This window comes from Ostrea edulis, chromosome 10 (genome assembly GCF_947568905.1).
Source record: "Ostrea edulis chromosome 10, xbOstEdul1.1, whole genome shotgun sequence".
Lineage (NCBI taxonomy): Eukaryota > Metazoa > Mollusca > Bivalvia > Ostreida > Ostreidae > Ostrea > Ostrea edulis.
The window spans coordinates 28218504-28241120 of NC_079173.1; the positions used below are offsets into that span (position 1 = coordinate 28218504).

General features: G+C 34.9%; 2 protein-coding genes across 2 annotated transcripts in view; one reads left to right on the forward strand and one right to left on the reverse strand.

Moving 5' to 3' along the window:
• The first annotated feature begins 4982 nt into the window (after positions 1 to 4982).
• LOC125665336 (C-C chemokine receptor type 5-like) lies at positions 4983 to 6072 on the forward strand. Its single transcript, XM_048897983.2, has one exon. The coding sequence runs from the start codon at positions 5020 to 5022 to the stop codon at positions 6070 to 6072; it is 1053 nt and encodes a 350-aa protein (XP_048753940.2). The 5' UTR covers positions 4983 to 5019.
• A 61-nt stretch (positions 6073 to 6133) lies between these two features.
• The window catches only part of LOC125665692 (calcitonin gene-related peptide type 1 receptor-like), a 36354-nt gene continuing 19870 nt past the window's right edge, over positions 6134 to 22617 (reverse strand). The window contains exons 10-11 of the mRNA XM_048898458.2: positions 6869 to 6910; positions 6134 to 6350 (exon numbers count right to left, since the gene is read on the reverse strand). Of these exons, the coding sequence (XP_048754415.2) occupies positions 6222 to 6350; positions 6869 to 6910 (171 nt within the window). The 3' untranslated portion in view covers positions 6134 to 6221. The remainder of the gene's footprint in view (positions 6351 to 6868; positions 6911 to 22617) is intronic.

Consider the following 22617-nt stretch of genomic DNA (forward strand, 5'->3'; position numbering starts at 1 on the left):
TTTCGAAGAAGATTATGCAATTTTCAGCAGGCAAGTACGTTACAGACACGTCATTGGTACAATCGATAGCTAATACAATCGATCATTGACATTTTATCATTAAATTGTGTAAAACCTGTCTGTAGAACAACAAAATGCAGACGTCCTTATAAATTTATTAAAATCATTGAAATGAAAGAAAATTGCTTTTTGTAAGAAGAAACTATTCCCAAACCCAAAACAAATTATCTTAATTATTGGGGAGGGTTGTCATCGTCGGTCAAAACTAATTAACTTTGCAGGACTTCGGATAGAGGTTGGAAGATATCCCGTTTCAAGTATGATCTTATTGTGATATTGGTAAAAGGATCTCAGCAACACATTACTGCATGGAAGCGTGGGAGAGTGTTTTAAAATGTGTTGACTTATTTCAGTTGATTAATCAAACGACTATTTATGACGTCAAATACAGAATCACTTACTGATCACATCTATAACCGATAAAGAAAGGCTCGTCAATCGAGTGCTTTAAGGTTAGGTTCCTGTGATCATATAATTAACAGACACAGGCACTCGACGTTTTAGAATATCTATATAAAAAAGTTTGTTTATAGTACGACAATTTTTTAAATTATGGATATTTAAAACGTCGAGTGCCTGTGATAACAGACAGTTAAAGATAAGATTGTCAATCAAGTGTTATTAACTTGAATCCCTGTGATCATTTCTTATATTTCCTTCTATCTGTGGGGATCCGCGTTAGAATAAGTCCTCAGTACCCCTTGCTTGTTGTAAGAGGCGACTGAATGGGGCGGTCCTTCGGATGAGACCGCAAAAACCGAGGACCTGTATATCAAAGCAGGTGTGGCACGATAAAGATCCCTCCCTGCTCAAAGGCGGAAAGCGCCGAGCATAGGCCTAATTTTTACAGCCCTTCACCAGCAATGATGACGTCTCCATATGATTGAAAAATTCTTGAGAGGGATTTTAAACAATATACAATCAAGCAATCAATCATTTGAATTGTATAAATTTTCATTTGTATTTTATAATTTTGCATTTCTGTATGCTATACTTTTTAATATGTATTGTATTTTTTTTTTTCATTTGTATTATATATTTTCTATTAATATTGTATATTTTTCCATTTGTATTCTATATTGTCCATATGTTTCATATATTTTTGATTTGTATTGTATAACTTCCGTTTGTATTGTAAAAATGTTCTTTAGTATTGAATTGTATACGAGAGATTCTTTATTTTGATTAATTTTGTTACGAAGGATGTCATTAGTCCCTTCGAGAATACCTCTGGTCACCCATTGATGTATAGGGGTTTCCTCTGGTCACCAATTGATGTAAAATGTCATATAAAGGTTACCTCTGGTCACCAATTGATGTAAAATGTCATATAAAGGTTACCTCTGGTCACCAATTGATGTAAATGTCATACAAGGGTTACCTCTGATCATCCAACGATGTAAATGACATATAAGGGTTACCTCTGGTCACTCAATGATGTAAATATCATATAAGGTTCCCTCTGGTCACCCATTGATGTAATGGTCATATACATTATACATGTAAGAATTACCTCTGGTCACCAATGATGTAAATGTTATATAAGGGTTACCTTTGGTCACCCTTTGATGTAATTGTCATAAAAGGTGTTTTTTTTTTCTGGTCACCCTTTTTATACAATTGTCATAATAGGGTTTCCTCTGGTCATGCAAGGGTTACCTCTGGTCACCATTGAAAAAATTATAGAAATGTAACCGACATCTCAGTGTATGGATGACCTTAGGTCACCTTTGTTTATATGTTTACTTCTATTTCAAATACATAGCCATGCAACAGGTAGAGTGACCACATGACCAATCTCATTCTATGTCCGAAATCTATACTTCCCGCCGTTATCTCTTGTACACATCTTACAGACACGCCTTATACATGTATATGTTATATTTTCTATTTACAACAATTCTAATGAACAATTACAAAGTCAAACAATGACATAATTTAGACAAAATACCCAGTACCATCTGAACATAAATTTGGACAACACCTACTTAGGTTTGGTGAAAATATGCCCAGTAGATAAGAAGATTTACAAACGGATAGACAAATGATAAAAAAAAAAAAGCTCATTTTATTCTTTAGCTCGGGTGAGCTAAACATTTGACCTTGACACTGCTGCAGCATCATAAAATACATTGTATAATCCACAGTAACATAATTATCATGTATGAAACCAATAGGTGACCAGAGACCACCTTCTAGGTGCAACATTATCTTATAATTATCTGTAAATAAATTACAAATAAATAAAATGATGATATTCCATGTTCAATTTCACTGCATTGTATTTATTATAAGCTAGGTTTATATCATATTCTCGTATTTGGGAAAATCTGGGGGATGCAGATAACAGTGAATTATCATTTTCAAAATTAGGCTATATTTTGCTTAGAAATGATGACATGTAAATGATCAATAATGACTTGCTCAATATTCATTTTCCTTTGGTAGTGTGCAATATACAGTGAATGCATTGTACTTTCACTTTTATGTTGGACTATTTTTATAGCGTAGTAAACTGTGTAGAAAATAGGGTGACCCAGGGTCATACTAAAATGGGGTACGAATTATCCCAATCTGCAGAATTTTCACTCATATTGATGTGTTCCGTCCTACCAGTACATATTGATATTATAGAAAAATGAATATCCCCTCCCAATTCTTAAAAAAACAATTCTTGATTTTTATTTTGTTGTTGATTTTTACTTAAATTTTGTCAATCTTAAGGCCATTTATGAATGGTGCGCCATGCCAATATAAAACGTGGTTCCAAGAAATGATCGAGGTCAAGATCAATTTGATTTAGTATTTGGTAGGAGTGCATGTTACCTAAGCAAAGCTACAAGTGACTTCCTCGAGAAAATCTTTGCTTCTGCGACCCTCTGTCTCAAGGTCATTTTATTAAACTTATATTAACTATCAACAGGTAGATCAAGATGATTTTTCTCCGCGTTTTGATTTCGCAATTAGTCCAGTGTACCTCGGGACTTACAATGATTTGGTTGGGTTAATTGCAGGGTGGAAATCATTAGAGGGTTATCTCCCCCATGCATAGCTCTTATCCTTAGACGAATTTGACTCCACTTTTTGGCACTCTGTTTTCCCCTAAAATAGCTCTTACTAGTTTATTGTTATTTCGGATTTCAAAAATTTCGGTTGAGCATCACTGGAGAGACATTATCTGTCGAAATGCGCATCTGGTGCATCAAAATTGGTACCGTACACGTATAAGTTTTACATGCAAGTGAATTAAATTAAAAGTATGCATGCAAGGTGAAGATAAGGAACAGTGATCAATCTCATAACTCCTATATGCAATACAAAATAGATAGTTGGGCAAACACGGACCCCTGGACACACCAGAGGTGGGATCAGGTGCCTAGGAGGAGTAAGCATCCCCTGTTGACCGGTCACACCGCCGTGAGCCCTATATCTTGATCAGGTAAACGGAGTTATCCGCAGTCAAAATCAGTGTGCCAAGAACGGCTTAACAATCGGTATGAAACACGTCAGACAGCATTTTACCCAATGCGAGGTTGTATTGACGAACTAGATCGTTATAACGACCACAGAATTTGCGAAATGCTGACTTCAATCGAGACTGTAGAAACCCCTGTACCATCAACTTGTTTGTCAGTAGCATGTAAACAATAGCTGCCCATTCTTATATTTTAAGAATGTGAAGGTTAGCTATATGTAAACATTAGTAGTGACTGCTCCTTCACCAAACGCTCAGCATTTAGAAGTAAGAATCACGGGTCTTTCTGATATAACCTTAACAATGGAGGTTCCGTGTCGTGACAGGCGTTGGCACGATAAAGAACCCTCACTGAGCACTACGGCCGTAAGCGCTAAGCATAGGTCTAAATTTGAGGTACTTCGTCTACAACTAGTGACGTCTCAATATATGAGTAAAACAATCAACGAACCACCCAACCTAGTATGGAGGAATATCATATCAATATCTGCGCTTTTGTCATCTAGAGAGGGAATTCTGCATACCGGATTGCAAGTGTTATCAAAATAGTGTTTTCTAGCTTTGGGTCATTCATGTCGTACAGCCTTGGTGCCCACTCCAACTCTATACACAGGGTGGGGGGGGGGGGGGTAGTCCAGGACTACCTTAAAAAACCCCACTAATAACCAGATGCAATCTCCGGGAAACGGTATACGGTATTAAAACAGACAAACTTGTAAACTCGTTCAACCTCAAATGGATGGTCTGTTCATAGTTTGGAATCTTCGGTACCAGCGCTCAACGCCGGGCCACCGGTTTGCCCGTAACTTGCTTTGTAGGGTCGGTATGCAAAATATTCCTTCGAACTCTTTCATAAAATGCGGTCATTATTGGATATTTAGAAGGAGTAGGTAGTCCTTTTATTACCAAAATTGTAAATTTCATTATCCTTGGGGGTAAGGGTTTGGTTTCAGGGATTTTCCCCTGCATTTCATGGCCCTTGGGAGTAGTGATACTGTTAACTAGTACTCACGTGACCGATACGGTCTGTAAGCCTCTTGTTATATAGAGCTGTTCATGTACGACATCGTCTTCTTTCTCCGCATGTTCACGCACGATTGGGTCTGTCTGCTGCCTCGTACATATCATATGAAAGTGTTGTTTGAATTAATTGCCATTGGTGCATACCCGATATTGATGCAAGGTACACATGTTCACTTTGGGGGTTTACATTAATCTGCCTTCTATCCATTATCTTCCAGTCGTTGATGATATTGGCTTGTCATTAGTATATTAATGTGTCCATTTAATTCCTCATTAATAAATGGGTAGTCATTATCTGATTTCAATTTCGTCATTTCGAACACCTCATGCTATATATTCAGTCATAACGTTTATTTCATTTATTCAACGTCGTAACATCTTATTACCAAGCTTTAATCTGTGGTCAAGATTCAAAGGGTTTTTTTGCAATTTCATTTGAGGAGAGAATTAATTACATCAAAATGTCCTTCGTCTCTGAAAATGTGACAAGTTTTCCTAACATTACCCTGGTCTTTCTTAATATATCCAACCCCGTACCTCAAAACATGACGTCAGAGGACCCCATCGTTTGCACTTGGAACCCTCCAGCAATTGAGTGGTTTAAAATCGCCATGACAACGTTTGGTTTTCTTGGAAACGGATTCACATTTTTCATTATTGTCTTGAAGAAGGAATTACACAGCAAAACGTTTGCGGTAATAGCTGTTATTGCTCTTTCGGATTGCCTTTATTGCATGGGCACGGTAGTTTGGGGTCTTTCCTATAATGCTTACATAAATAAAAAGGACTATCGAAATTACAAGGTATGTGTAGATAAAGTACTTTACGATTTCATTAACATATACTTATCTGGACTAATGTCAGCAGCATACATTGCCTCTGGATTCTTCATTGCTGTTTTGTCAGTTGTTCGCTACATCATCATTTCCTATCCACTAAAATCCAACATTCTACTCACAAGAAGACGCGTCACCTTGACGATTTCTGCAGTGTTTATCGTCTCGCTTGGGATAGGAGTCTTAAAAAACCAAGAAACCAACTTAGGAGCGAAAGTCAACAAGCCCTTGGAATTTCTGATATCGTATCTCTCGCCTCTTAGTGTCATGGTAATATTTCACACTTTGAAGCTAACAACCCTCAAAAGGAATACATTCCAAAAGACTAGCTCATCAGTACGCAAGATGGAGATGGTGGTCGTCATGGTAGTGTTAGCATTCTTTCTGTTCCTGTTGCCATGGCACGTATTGGCGATGCTGCACGCGTTTGACCTCTATAACCCCCCTTATGTGGCTATGACAGTAAGCTCTCTTCTCCTCCAGTTAAACAACTGTATCAACCCCGTGTTCTACGCCTTCTTGTCTCCGCGAGTCCGACAATATCTTTGTTTTTGTTGGAAACGGACGAAACCACGCAATAGGAACCAGACAACCACACAGTTTTCTTCTGTACCGATGAGTTCTAATTTCTCTAATATTCAAACAACAACTCTCAATTCATTTCAGCCGAAAACATAACGAGCGATCAGTTCACCTTCGTTATAAGGATGACATTATATTCGTAAACTACACTTGCGTGCTTTATTTTTAAACATGGAACACAGGGGTGTTCAAAGCCAACCATTAAGTTAATGTGTCGTCTTTCGAAGTTATTTTTTCTTCTTCATTCATCTACTTTCAATAAAGGAAGAACACTGTGAATGAAAACCCGAACGTCTGTGTTTTTTGGTGTTTCTATGACAACATGTTGACCATATTTGGAGCGGGCACCTGCCAGCCAGGATGTATCCATGTACCTGCGAAATGAGAGAAATGATACAAGACAACAATAGACAAAAATGTAGCATGCATCTCGACAGAACAATTTCCGGTCACTTCATATGCTTATCATTTTGTCTTTTCTTGTCAAACGTTATTGATAACAATTTTGTCGATTGAATCTTTGATTTAGAAGCCTTTAATAAATGTGAAATCTTAGACTGATTTTTCGCTATATTTCACCAATACCAAGGACTTATTTCATCTCTCTCTCTCTTTCTCTCTCTCTCTCTCTCTCTCTCTATATATATATATATATATAACCGAATTAGCAATGATATTCTAAATAAACATAACTGCCACATAAATAATCACTATTTAGATATTCACTTCGCCCCTATCTGGGAGTTGGACTCACGACTTGCGGAACTAAATCTCCTAGTAGCGCGCTAGACAACTCGACCATCTAGGCAAGTTAAAATAAAACTTGCTTTCGATGACGATGGATTTTTCGAGATATTATATGTATATGTTGACTACTAGTACGTCCACTCACCTCGTTGTTGAAGAAACAGAACAATAGTGAGACTACAGCACCCTGAAGAATCAAATTTCACAAAGTCAAAATGAAACACAATATCACTGCGACTTTTAACAAAGTCAAAATAATCGATATAGTTTCATATTTGTTCAAGTTCAAACGAGTCAACCATATTTAAACTTCATTATGGGTGTTCAGCACTAAATAACTCAAGTTTAAAAGGTGCAAGACAATTGGACAATATTACTACTTTTGCTGCGGAACTTCACCGGAAATTTATAGTTTAAATATGTTTGAACTTGTTGGCGAATAGGTGATGAAAACGAATCTGAGATGCCGAGACGGACGATCAGCATTTATTCAAATATTGTGAGGGTGACCACAACTAGCTATAGTGTAGAAGGTAATTGTAAGATGGACTGCAATGGATACATAGAATCCACCGTAATGAAGGGAAAATGCATGGAGAAAATGGTTAAGAGTTAACGACGGCGACCTAATTCTCGGAAGTTGGGACTTTTTTTAAAGTTTCCGTGAAGTCAGGTAAACGATTCATATATAGCAAATCAGAACAATATTCTGGTATTTGACTGGGAAAACTTTTAATACATCATCACGATTAATACGGAATTTGTGAGAGTTTGAAGCGAGCAACCAAGAATTTAACCGCAGCTTGTTATTCCCTTTATTCATATTATACTATATACACGAGTTTGTAAACCCTGTGGTCTAACATAAGCTGCAATAACTGAGCCATTTCAAAATTTTTAAAACCCTTTTTACTGTAACGTGTTTCATACCGATTGTTAGGTCGTTCTTGGAACCCTAATTTTAACTACGAATGGCTCCGTTCACCTGGTCAAAATATAGGGCTCGTGGCGGGTGACCGGTCGACAGGAGATGCTTACTCTTCCTAGGCACCTGATCCCACCTCTGGTGTGTCCAGGGGTCCGTGTTTGCCCATCTCTCTATTTTGTGTTGCTTGTAGGAGTTACATAATTATATGAGACCGATCGCTGTTGATTTCGTTATCTTCACCTTTCATTAACATACTTTGTAATCTAAACTTGGAAATCTTAGGCTCTTGTAATCTTCATGAAACGGACAAGTGCACAACGCTTAACATGATTTTACTTCTATGGTACCATTTAAACATTCGTCCGAGTTTCCTCTGCGTGAAATAACTGAAGAGTCACAGTTTTCCCGATATCCCGTGAACAAACTATTTATTTGTCATGTCTGAACTATATGCTTACAAGTCTCCAAATGTTTTAGCTACATGTAAAAGCAATCAAGGATTCTCAAACATGTAAATCGGAAACTCACATCTTTCTAATCCACAAGGAGTAAATTGGTTAAAACAGTGCGACATTTAACTCTGGACACGACAAAAGTCCGGAGTTTCGCCAACCCTTTTATTAAGGATACAAATAAACCCTTTACAAAAAAAGATGGGATTTTATGTTCACAAGACATGCACCAACATTTACACTTGTACCTATTGTAGTTTTTAAGATATTTCACCTGAAATCAAAAAATCCCATGGGATTTTGGAGGGATTTTTAATCCCACTTGGGGGATTTTCACTCCCACCAAAAATCCTATGGGAGAAAAAATATAATTTCTCCCATAGGATTTTAACTCCCATATTTAAACTTAATATGGGATACAATGTCCCATAGGAGGAAATGTCCCATAATGAACATGAAATGGCAGTAAATATCCTATTTGAGCATGAATGGGAATAGATATCCCAAATAAAACACAGGATGGGATTTTTATTCCATGAATATAACAATAAAACAGAAAATTGTATCTTAAAAAGTGTTGTTTATCATGATTCTTAAAATGTACTTAAAAGCCAAGGCATGACATTAATTTTTAAATATATATAGTAATTATAAACTCTTATGTGTAGGCCTATGTGTTTGTGAATAAATGTCTAAAAAACATGAAAGATAATAAAGGATATTAGAGCTCTGCATTACTAAACTTTTCCCCATGCAATTTTAATTGTATACATATAACCCTTGCACAAAAATATTCATATAAAATTGGACGGGACTATATTATTGCAACAAGCAGACAAGAACACTATGAAATACTCATTCACACACGGGCACTGTAAGTTAATGTAAATATATAGTATGTGCATGTATAAATATATACACATGCACATGATACTACATGTATCTATTTACATCAACTTCCATTGCCCGTGCATTCACATGCAGTTGCTCACATTCACTATTCACAACCCTTCATATGTCGTCAGGTGTTAAAATATGTTCACAGGAACCGTTAATTTTGTCAGTGTATTAATAATAGTGTGGGTATATACCATATACCGTACCATCCCCTAATCAGCTGCTATGGGGGGGGGGGGGGGGGGGGGGGGGGACCTACAAGGGCTGATACTTCACTCAAAACTTCGTTTCAAAAAAGTTCTTAAAATTATCGTCACCCACCATCCTTGTGGTTTTATAAAGGGTAGCAGTATTATTACTACATATTAAATTAAAAGTTCCTGTGATATGTTGTTGAATTACGGAATAGGCCTAGCTTACAACTTGTTTACATGTTCTAAAATTAGTGTTAAGTGCTTACGGTGAAAGATGAACTCTGCTAGGTGATGCTAAGTTGTTTAGTGAACCGAATCAGACATCTCAAATAAGATTCTCGATTATTTAACAACACAAGAATCGTTTTACAAAATGCATGCTTCGGTCCATCTTTCCCTCCCTTCTACAATCGTATTCATTCTCAAGTCAAAGTACTTTCTCCGATTGCTATCATTACCTTAAGCGTCGAAAAGACTTTGACAGGCGTGTCCGAATAAACGGTTAACAGACGTCTCGACTCTAGGGAAGTTCGGCTCTAAGTGTTCTAAACATCTCGAGCGATTTTATAGTGATAAACTTCTATGGTTTTCGACATTTGTGTATCAATGTTTTATGAATATTGTAGACTATTTTACTCATAAAGCAAAGTAATGTTATCGCAAATTTTTAGGTCTACTTACAAATGTATTAACCCCGAGATCCGCCACTAATTAGTTACACAAGTTGTGTGGTTACAACAGTCTTATCATTTTAATTTCATTGGATGATAAAATAGATGACGTTAATATTTTGAATACCTTGTATACGCAAAAGAATTTAACTATACGATGTTTATTTTTCAAATTATAACTTCAGTGGCGAATGGTCGGATCCCCCGTCCCATTCCCATCCCTCACGCATAGTACTAATTATTTCCCCAGCCACTTAATGACCAGATATACACGACTATTGAATGTAAAGCACTGTTCAGTCATTGTGTACTCCCAATTAATTAACAATCTACCCTCGTAAATCATAATCGTTACGCTTCGTTGGACATGAAACCTTAAATCAATCCATTGACACTACTTAGTCAACGATTTTGTATTGTGATACATTTCTATGATTTCGGACATTTATATATCAGGATTATCTGATTTATTTATCAGTGTTCAAAAAGCAAAGTACATGTACCGTTACAACGATTTTATACCTACTTCTTATAATAACCCCCTGGATCCGCCACTAGCTAAATTAATTCTGGTGATGCCTATAACAGCGGTACATGTACTCACCTATCATTGTAACTTATTGAAAGTTAAAATAAATGTAGATATAATATAAACATTTTGAATACTATATATATATATATATATATATATATATATATATATATATATATATAAAGGCATGCCTTCATCATATGATGTTATGATGTTTATTAACTTTAGTGGTGGATAACCGAGAACGACACCCCACCCCTACTTCGCACAATTCAATTTCTAATATTGACAAGCGGCCCATTTTGACCAGATAGACATTACCCTTGAACGTAAAACACTGGTCAGTCATTGTGTATTTCTAATAAACAAACTTCATCATTGAATACAGACCGTTAATGTTGCCACTGACACTACTTAGTCGTGAGTTGATTTTGTACGTGATAAATTCCTATGATCTTTACTCGTATGTTTCATTGCTTATTTAGAATTTTTATTTGTTTGGTTTTTCCCCCTTCTTCTTCTTCTTCTTCTTCTTCAAGAGCAAAGTATTGATATTGCAGTTTAACCCCCCTGGAACCGCCAGTTATTAGGTAGACGTATGCTGTTGATCTACTAATTAGGTAAATGAAGTCAATGGATATCTGCGGTAATATTTAGCGTTATTCACTTAATATTAGCTTCCTAACTATATTGAAAGTTGAAATAAACAACGTTAACATTTCGAATACTTTAAATATCTAGGATACATAATCATACGAGGATTATTTTTTAATATTTTGAAATTAGAAAAACAACTTTAGAGGCGGAGGAGCGGAAGCCATCCCTCTTCCTGCAGGATTTATGGTCCAAAATTGACAAAAGGCTCGTTTTGACCAGATAGAAATGGCACTTTCAAACGGAAAATATTGGTCAGTCATTGTGTACTTCCAATTAAAAAAACTACTCCCATTGTAACTCTACTTAGTCCCTGGTATTCTACAATGTACAATTTGAATATATCATATCTGTATGGTATAAACAGTCACACGATGTTTAGTTCGGAAATTAAAAAAAAAATGTAGTGGGGACACTGGTCAGTCATTGTGTATTCCCAATTAACAAACTACCCTTTTAAATCCTACTCGTTACGGTTCGTCAGACATGACAACATATCCGAACTAGTCTTGTATGTATGGATGTACTTGTTTATTGTAATTAAGGTCTGCTTCGCAATGAAAACCTGGTATCATTGACAATTAATTGTTATTCCACTTAGTCATCGATTTTTTATGTGATACATTTCTATGATCACGGACATTTATATATATATATCAGGGTTGTCTTGTCAGGGTTTATTTATCATTATTCCAACCTCTGGATCCGCCACTACCTAAATAATTTTGGTGATGCCTATAACAGCGGTACTCATCTATCATTGTAACATTACAGGGCCGTAAATTAACCTTCAATTTGGAGGAGGCAGGAAATTAGGCGGGGGTCTGGGGGCCGCCCAGGCCCCCAAACGCTGAGCACATTTTGTGCACACTGAACACGTTTCGTGCAAAATCCTTGATTCTAGGGCCTTCTAAGATGTTACTTGACTAACTCATTCTAAAAGAAAGATTTGGAATGCTTTTTAAGGGAGGTATCATGTTCTTAGTTATTGGAAACAACATAAATTCTAATGAACTTTAAATTTTAATTTTTTTTGGCTCAAAAGTTGGAGGAGGCAGCTGCCTCCTCCGCCTCCATGTAATTTACGGCCCTGCATTATTGGAAGTTAAAATACAAGTAGATATAATGTTAACATTTTGAATACTTTACATATATACATGTTAAGGAATTCATCATGTGATGTTTATTAACTTTAGTGGTGGATGACCGAGAGCGAACATCCCCCTCTCCCTCGCACAATTCAATTTCTAGAATTGACAAGTGGCCCAATTTTACCCTTGAACGTAAAGCACTGGTCAGTCATTGTGTAATTCCAATTAACGAACTTCACCATTGAGTCCTGACCGTTACGCTTCGTCAGACACTAACCCACTAATACTATCTATAGATACTGATTTTGTACGTGATAAATTCCTGTGATCTTTACTAGTATGTTTCATTGTTTATTTGGAGTTTCTATTTGTTTGGGTTTTCTATTTTTTTCTTCTTCAAAAGTAAAGTATTCATATTGCAATTTAACCCCCTGGATCCGCCACTTTTTTTAAGTAAACGTATAAATATAATTGTGTTGATCTATTGAGGTAAATGAAGTCAATGGATATCTGCGGTAATATTCAGCGTTATTCACTTAGCTTCCTAACTATATTGAAAGTTGAAATAGACAACGTTAACATTTTGAATAATTTAAATATTTAGAAAAGATAATCGTGCGGTGTTTATTTTTGAATATTTTGAAATTTAAAAAAAAAAAAACCTTTAGCGGCGGAGGAGCAGAAGCCACCCCTCCTCCTGCAGGATTTATGGTCCAAAATTGACAAAAGGCTCGTTTTGACCAGATAGAAATGGCACTTGAACGGAAAATACTGATCAATCACTCTACTTAGTCCCTGATATTCAGAACAATGTACAATTTCAATACTTCATATATGTGCAGGAAATAATCACACGATGTTTAGTTCGGATATAAAAAAAATATAGTGGCCCAACTGGTCAGTCATTGTGTATTCCCAAATAACAAACTATCCTTTTAAATCCTAGTCGTTACGCTTCGTCGGACACGACAACATAACACATTGACCCTAACCGAACAAGTCTTGTAATTAAGGTCTTCTGCTCCCAAATGGAAACCTGAATAAGATATCATTAAGGTCTTCCGTTTCCAACGGAAGATTTCGATGTTCTTGACACTACTTAAATAAATAAAAAAAATAGTGGTCCCACTAGTCAGTCATTTTGTATTCCCAATTAACAAACTACCCTATTAAATTCTACACGTTACGCTTCGTCAGACACGAGATCATAAGCCATTGACCCTAACCTATCTAGTCTAGTATATATGGGTTTTTTGTTATCTATGTTATCATTATGGTCTTCCGCTTCCAAAAAAGATTTCGTTGTTATTTTTTACACTACCTAGAGACATAATCTCGAACATTTATGTATCGATGATTTGTTGTTTGTTGTAATTTTTGGTGGAAGCTTTACTGGAGTTGAAATAGTTATGGTTGATATTGGAAATAGATTTTACAATGAAGAACTAATACTGTCTTCATTACTAGGAAAACTTTAGTAGCGGACTGATCAAAGCACCCACCCTTTCCCCAACCCCTCGACCAGCCATCACGTATAGTTCATTTTCCAAAATATATAGATGCAACACTTGATCGTAAAATAGTGATCAATCAATGCATATTCCTAATCAACAAAATACCTTTAAAAGTGCGACATTTAACTCTGGACACGATAAAAGTGCGGAGTTTTTTGTCTATGACAACCACATATTTTCCTCAATAAAAACACTGAAAATTTCACTCTGTCATTAAATGTACGTATACGACGCGATCTAATCAAGCCCCATGCGAAAATTACCCTTATCAAATGTTACATACTTCGGATTTTTATTGAGCTTAATCCTAAATATTGCACATCTAGATAATTTTCCAAAAATATATGAAACTTTTTACTTGTATCAAAATTCTTTCTGTTTTATATCTTCTAAATTTTATCATAGAGTTAACTAACAGTCTCACTTGCGGAATTATGGGGTGTTTTCAGCCCTTCACCGGTAATGGTGACGTCTTCATATGAGTGAAAAATTCTCGAGAGGAAACTTAAACAATATCCTATCAATCAAAACTGAGTCTGTAACGTGTGTCTCTAGTACTTAATACATTCTAAGGAACTAAAGATCATGCACCCAATGTTGGGAATGAAGTAAGTAAACTTAATTTGTACACTTTTAATGCGATATAGTTTTAGACTTTTTTTTTCATTAATGTATATTAAATATGCGCATGCCAAATATACAGCTTTTAAGAATAGAGATATGCAATCAAAATACTTTAGAGAGTACTGGTGCTAGTTTTTGCAATAAAAAGAAGAGAGAAAAAAGCAGGAGCTTTCATAGGCTTTGTCCCCTGGAACCACCCAGGACTTTGTCCTGGACTTACTGAGGTCTAAAGGCGGTCTTTAGACCCACCCACCCAGCAATTTCTCCGGGCCCCAAACTGAAATATTGCACCCGCCTCTGAATACAATACATAATTCATGGTTATCTTTCTTTAAAATCAACAAATGTAAAATCATGTAATACTACACAATTGTCTATTACTTGAATGTGGCCATTTGCATGGATCTTGAGAGATAATTCAATTATCCCCTAGATTATAACGCGAGAGTCTGAAGGATAGAGCCAGTCAGACAGCAGAAAGGCATGCGCATGTGCACGCGTGTAGATTCTTCTTTTCCAATATAATTTCATACTAGAGCATTACACACCCGTTTTTATTTGTCAAACTGCGTTTTGGAAATCTTAAAATCTTCAATTCAAAATACCCAGTCTAAGCTTCGATGATTCGGGCTGTATGAACTTCGTAATATCAGGGGCGGGTCCAGGAAATGCGGTTAAAGGGAGGGGACGCCACTTTATGAGGCAGGGGGTCTGGGGGCCGCCTTGAGGCCCACAGTGGATCCAGAGCAAAGCGCTGGTGGAGTTCAGGGGGGCGAAGCCCCTGGAAGCTCCGGGATTTTACAGGGCTTGAAATATGTCTCCTATTTAGTCATTTGTGAAATTAATAAAATGACTCAAATTTTATGGGTTTTAGAACAAAATTAAGTTCTCCCAATAAAGTAATGCAATAAATCAAAAGGTTTTGTCAATTATTTCTCCGGGAGTGGAAGAAATTATTGCTTCTTTTATCGTTTTGTACATTTTTCTAAACAAGATACCGCGATTTACCTTAAATTTGAAAATTTTAGGTTGGGGGGGGGGGGTTGCACTGAATATAGGTGTATGGAAATGTATAGATCTATGTACGTGCATTTTAATAACCAATTGGGACTTCACTCAGAGTAACACAAACTGGGACTAAAGCATGCCATTCCTAACACTAAAAGCTGGTCTGAATCCCCCCCACTCGCTTATATACCCTACAAAATTTACCTGCAATATTACATAGTATTACTAATGTTAATTATTATAAGTTCTTTTCATTAAAAACATGGAATTTACAAATGGATGAAAAATACAAATTTCACTACATAGACTTAGGTGTACAAGTGGTTTTCGTCAAGTTTCCGCACTCATTTTTCATCTTGAAAGCTTTCTCCCTGCAAAAACTTGGTGTGTCCTGCTGAAACTTGATATATCTACGTTGTTTTCAAGTAGTTTCCGCAACGAAAATTTGCTGAAAGCTGATCAAGTTTGCGCAAATTTCGGTTTGCAGAAACTGTTCTGTTTTAGTATGCACATTGCTATACTGATAGTCTACCGCAAAGTTTTGATAAGTTTCCGCAATATTTTAGTTCTGTATCAGTTTGTACAATATGGTGTATACCAATTTTCAGCTTTGTGGAAACTTACTGAGACTTTATCATCGCCATGTAATTATAATAGGATGTTTGTGTTGCAATCAATATATAGAATTTTTAAAAAGATAACTGAAATCACTCGGACTAAATGCAAAGACAGCCTGTTACATGTATATTATAATTTTCGGAATGTGTTTTTCCCCTTTCGTTGTTAGTCTCACTCCCTCCCTTTGGGGGGATGGTGGTGGTGGTGGTGTTCATTTGTACTAATGAAGTATCACCTATAAGGTGTCAGTATATTCTGGTAGATTATTGCAATATACACCAGTGGCGGATTTAGAGGGAGCGCAGGCGGAGAAATAAATGACAAAATCTTTTAATTTTTTTAATTACTTTATTGGGAGAACTTAATATTTTCAAAAAAAAAACCCTTATTTTATTAATTTCACCTTATTAAAATGATAGAAAATACATGTAGTACAAATGACTAAATAGGAGAAATATTTCAAGCCCCATAAAATTTGTAAAACCCAGGAGTTTCCGGGGGCTTCGCCCCCTGGGCCCCAACCAGGGCTTCGCCATGGACCCACTGCCTCATAAAGGGGCGCCCCGTAACCACAATTCCTGGATCCGCCCCTGTACATGTAGATATGAGGAGATACTGTCTGCATAAGTTGATTAGCTCATCAAACGCACCTCCTGCGATGTGAAAGTGAAAATAGCTGCAATCCTCGCAGGCGGATTATGGTAAGGTTCAATTTCAGCAACTATTTGCGATAATGTGCTCCACGAAGATTTCCTTAAAGATTACAATTATTCTGAATGAACCCTGTGCTTCCTAATCCCCGTAATGTAGTTCTTGTTCATCAGTGGCGGATCGAGAGGGTTGTAGTCACTCCACTTTACTTCCATAGTTTTAAACAAAACTGGTCATTTTACCAGTTTGCGATATTCACCCATCTTTGGGGCCGGGGCGGAATAGGCACAAACTTGGGTCGCAATCCGCTCATCCTTTAAACAATTCCTGGATACGCCCTTGCCCACAGGCACCTTAAATATGGATATTACTACCCCCCCCCCACCTTTTTTCATTTTTTTTTTGGTGGGAATAATTTCTCTGAAATGTATGAATTCGTAGTCTATTTCATCCCTCTTTCGATTTATGTAATCGTTTCACACTTTTTTGTAAGCTTTAGAGATTGGCCTTCTACCGGTATAGAGATTGGCCTTCTACCGGTATAATAAAATTCATTTTATTATATACCAGTAGAAGGCCAATCTCTAAATACATGTATCCATACTTCCGGTGCCCTTGCCCGTGGAGAACAATACGTAAAGTGCACTTGTAAATATATTACCATTTTGTCTGTAATGATATTTACGGGTGTATTCAATACCACCTTCTAATAAAAACACGGGGGTGGGTGGGGGTGGGGGGGGGGGGGTATCGTATAGACTCATTATTATCATTACAGACAAAATTACCGGTTCCTGTGATTAATATTGATTTATGTTCACAAAATAAAAATTAAATCAAAATCGGAACCAGGAAAGCTTAATTGATTCCCAACTACATGGAAATGGACATAAGATTTTAATAGTGATATTGTTTAGCTACAGTTCATAATGCATAAGATATAATTGCAAAAGTCTATCTGTTAGTTGGATAATATCTTGTATACAATATAAGAATTTCATAAGTTAACATCAGGGACCTATATACTAACTAGTATATAGGTCCCTGTTAACATCAACACTGTTCCAAGTATCTGATTTAAATCATTACTTCTTTTTACTGGCTAACAATTTATATTTCTATTAATTTGTCTTGAAAATGAAAAATCCATCGTACCACTGGACCTGTTCATAAAATGAAATTGATCCAACTTCGCCCCAAAATCACAGATTAAGCAGTGGCGGATCTAGACCTCACTGTGTTTGTGTGTGTGTGTGTGTGTGGAGGGGGGGGGGGGGGGGCTTTTTTGGTCAAGCAGAGGAGATATGGTTTTGGTATTAAATGTTAATGAAAATTGAAACATCCATACTTCTTCATTATACTAGCCCGAATATTTAGAAGTAATTGTCAAAGTGCACAAATGATCTTACAAAGATTTGGCCTAAAAGCAAAATATGCTTGACCTGGACCATTTAAATTGGCTTTAAAAGTGTTTCAGGTGTTTCCCCCCAAAAAGTCACTAAAATGATTTTAAAAGATTTGAGATGACCTTATAGAAATTAACAAATTTTGCACTATTCAAAATTTATAATCCATAGTTTTGAAATGTTTGAGTGGAGTATGAATGGTTGGTATGAGTGATTATATATCAATTGTACATCTTACCTTTAAAAGTATATATTATGATGCACTTAATTTCTATTTGTACAAATAAATTAAAAAAAATTAAGCCTAAAAAAAAATAATTTTAAAAAATTATTATAATCCGAGTATTAATGTGCATTAAATTATACTTTGTTGTACAATATGAAAAAGGTACAAATTAAACAAATATTAGAAAGAGATTACATATCTTAATGGTAGTATAAGTTAACCACATTCACTAACTGCAAAATTGTAGCTCTCTGAGAAAATATTGGGACAGATCTGTACCAATTAATATTTTCTCAGAGAGCTACAGTTCTGCAGCTATGCATTCACATGATTATGAATTTCACAATATTTCATATGAATTTAAACGTAAAAATTAAAATGTATCCTTTGCCTTTGTATTGGGTGATGTATATTGCAACATAATTGTCAATGTTCATGCTGAGAATTGCTTTGCCATTATTTTCCAAATATCACCATATAAGCCTACAATATTACATATTATGTATCAAATGAATTATTTATAATATTGACTGAAATAGCATGATATGTTGATCATGATATGAAATGCTTATAAAAGTATTAGATGGCAAATTACAACCTCACAAAGTCATTCACCCAGTAATTGTAGATAAGGAACAATGAGAAACAAAGCCAGGGGCTTGCTGAGCTGTAAAGAACATCCCATGTGTATTATACACAAAGGGATTAGTTGGGGTAAAAGTCACAAGACAAAACCTGGGTACAGATATAAAAAAATGAACAAAATGACCATGCAAGGACAAAGTCAATATTAGAAGTTTATTAAAGCATAATAACAAAATGTCACAGGACATAATACTGATTTTTATATAAATTCAGGGGGGAAATCTGTTCCTTTTGTAAAGTTTACAAAAATCCATGTGTAAAATATATGTTATATTTTTTATGAGATTGTTTTTCAATTTTAAACTATAGATTTTGATAATTATTATTAAATGCTTATTCCTTTTATCATATCTATTGCAAAATATGAATTAAAACAGGATTTTCTTTTACTGATATAGAATACTAATAGGCTTTGTAATCATTGGGTTTACAAATTGCTACACAAGATCTGACATTTTTCACATAGCTTCTGCGTGCATGCATGTCATTTGATTCCATATCAACATATCAATTAATAAGCAAGATTCAAAATGTGAAATTACTTTGGAAAAAAAAAAAAAAAAAAAAAAAACACAACAAAAAACTTGATGACTGATAATCTATAATATGCATGATAGTTCAAATTTTCTTATGAATATATATGTATATCAAATGATATGTCAGAACAATCAATTTGCTATTATTGTACGTACATGTATATGCTTTCATAATTTTGCTGTTGTGTGATAATGAAATATTGTCAAATTAAAAAAAAATGTGAAATTACAATTTAGTGTCCTTAGGTTTGTAATCAAGAATGAAGGAGTAAATGATAACCCAGTGGTGGATCCAGAGGGGTGATGGTTTAGGAAATTTTGCTAAAATAAAGTAAAAATAACACATTTTGAGGGTGGACCCCCCCTCCCTTGATAATCCGAAATTAATGGTAAAATTCCCCTCTCTCAAAAATTCCTGGATCCATCCCTGTAAGCATTAGACAATCATTAATTTGTCATTCCATTATTCATAATTTCTTCATTGGACACATGGAGGCCAACTCTCACATGTGTGTATATAGACATAATTCCAATTATTTTGAAAATAAAGAGGTCAAAGTACCAAATTGAATTCAATATAAAATATATAAAGAATATCTTATCATGGATATAAAGATTAAAACATTTCAATCATGTTAATTAATAGATTTTTAGGTCAATTGATTCTCTCAATTGATTCTATTGCTAGTGGTCAGCTTCTGTTGTGACAGTAAACAAAACATCAAGCTTGTAAATATCATGATTCCTAGAGTAGAAATTCTGACTCCAGGAGGAACGAAACTTGATATATAGTGTTTATGTGTAAAACATTTAAATTTAGATAACATCTTCCTTAATGCTATTGATGCTTTTAGGTAAAGAAGGAACAGGTAATTGTAAATTTCATGACCTCGATCAGTGATAATAATAATAAAATTTATATACATGCAGCCTTATAACAGTTTATTACTCTAAGGTGCTTTACACAATCTGATTAAAATAAGATCTTTGATCCGCTCCGTTATTGTTATGTCGTTTCAATAAGATCTTTGATCCGCTCCGTTATTGTTATGGAGCGGATCAAAGATCTTATTTATAACAATAACGGAGCGGAACAAAGATCTTATTTTAATCAGATTGTGCTTTACAAGGGCAAGAAGAGGAATGCAACAATAAAATAGAATTAAATGACATTATGACAACTTATACATGTATCTGTAAATTAAATTATCAAAATAAAACACTATGATTAAGATCAATAGCTAAAAGTTGGTTGGTTTTTGGGGTGTTTTTTTTTTTGGTATTTGATAATTAAAAACACAGTTTATATATACATGTTAGAATCTAAAGGTTTTGATACTAGCTTTAAAATAGATGGAACCAAAATGGTCATAGTAATCACAATATATATGTCTTTATGATTTAAAAGAATCCTTCTTTAATTTTGTTGACACTAGAATATTATAAATGATGGATGCATTGTCAAGAAAAACAGAAAGAGATGTACAAAAATTGTGACGCTTGCAACTCCAGGGTTCTGATTCAAGGTCAGATCCAAATAGTGTTAAAAGTGTATATCAAGTTTATAATTGTAAAATGTTTCATCAGTATAGACGCTTTTGGGGGAATGAATTACACCTTATATTATACTTCTACTGAATATTAGAATTTAGCATATAAATGCATGCCTAGAGCAAGAAAAGTTACTGTATTATATAGATTTCATTCATATTGAGGTTAGTAATACTTTTAACTAAATAACTCAGGTGACTGGTAAGGTCAGTGTCTTGTTGATATTTTTGATGTGTGTATGCATGTACGTGTATGTGTGCGTGTGTGTGTGAAATACAAAAATAATCCATAAAGATTTGTTTCAGAGTTTTGAGTAGTGATCAGTTTTAGCAATCATCAACAGCTAGGGTATGAATCTGTACACTCATCTTTGTTAATTTCTAAAAAGACTTAAATTGCATTTCAAAAGTAGTCAAGTGTTATGTGAAGGAGATATGAGGAATATATGTTCCTGCCAAATGTGTGTGATCATACATTTGGGGTGTCAATGGATGGAAAATCATCTGAAGATCGAAGTTTTGAAGAAATTGAAATACTTTTTTGAATATTAATCAATCTTATTTTCATTCTAAAATCATGTACTCAAAGGAATTTTCTTTCAATTACATATGTAAGTGCATTGAATTGAATTATTTTTCTATTTCTGACTTACATTTAAAACAGTTATGTTTGTCATTTTGTTTCTCAAAGTAGAAAATATTTTCATGTAGATTTTTCTTCAAAGATTATTATTCCTTAGGTTTCAATTTAGAACATTCAAGTAAAAGAAAATAAGACTCTAAAAAAGAAGGTCTCCATGTGAATTGAGAGAAAGAAATGGAAATTATAAATTCTGTGGTGACATTAAATTTCATTTCATAATTTTGCCAGCTATAATAAGGTATGATATGAGATTCAGGGTGGTACATTTATGTGCATACATGTACCTTGTATCTCCAATTGAAAATTGATTGCTTTAAATCAATTTCAACATTATGAATATCCTACAAAAGTAAAACATAATGATTTAAAGTTTAAAAAACCCACATTGTTTCACTCCTGAAACCTTGACCTCACATGGATATATATTGGTATTTAGTGTTGGTAGGTTTTGGTTCTTTTTGGGTGGATTTTGGATAATGTAGTGAATTTCAGTTAGTTGTAGCACAGTAACATGGAGTGAGCTTGCTTGCTTCCTGATATCTAGTCAATCACTTTTTAAGACATACATATTTTTCAAACTCGCATTGCACATATTTGTTTACATTTTTGGTAGGAGTGTTTTATATGCTCACTATATATGTCATCTTCATATATAGATGTGTAATTGTTTGCAAAAAGAGGAGACATCTAAATTCCTAATAAAAATGATAATTACATTTAAATCATAATTATGCACTTCATGTACTTTTTACATGCAAAATCATTTCATATAATTATATGGTTTTTGTACTTTCTGTCCATATCTGTAAGTCTGTCTGTCACAAAGTCTTAAATTGTGCATTAAAATGCTTCTCCTCCTGTATGGATTATCTGATAAACTTGAAACTTTGTACAATGCTTCATTGCCATTTGCAGATGTGCACATTGTTGGGAGAGGATTTATTGTTATCCTAAAAGTTATAGTGGTTCGATCCAAGAGGGATGCGGGTGTAAAATAGCTTGTGACCATTTCTCCTAGTTGCAAACATATTGGAGAGTCTTGAATTTTTTTTTT

Bases quoted from the DNA above. Each gene is read 5' to 3' on its own strand.
- LOC125665336 (XM_048897983.2), top strand. From the start codon at position 5,020: ATGTCCTTCGTCTCTGAAAATGTGACAAGTTTTCCTAACATTACCCTG.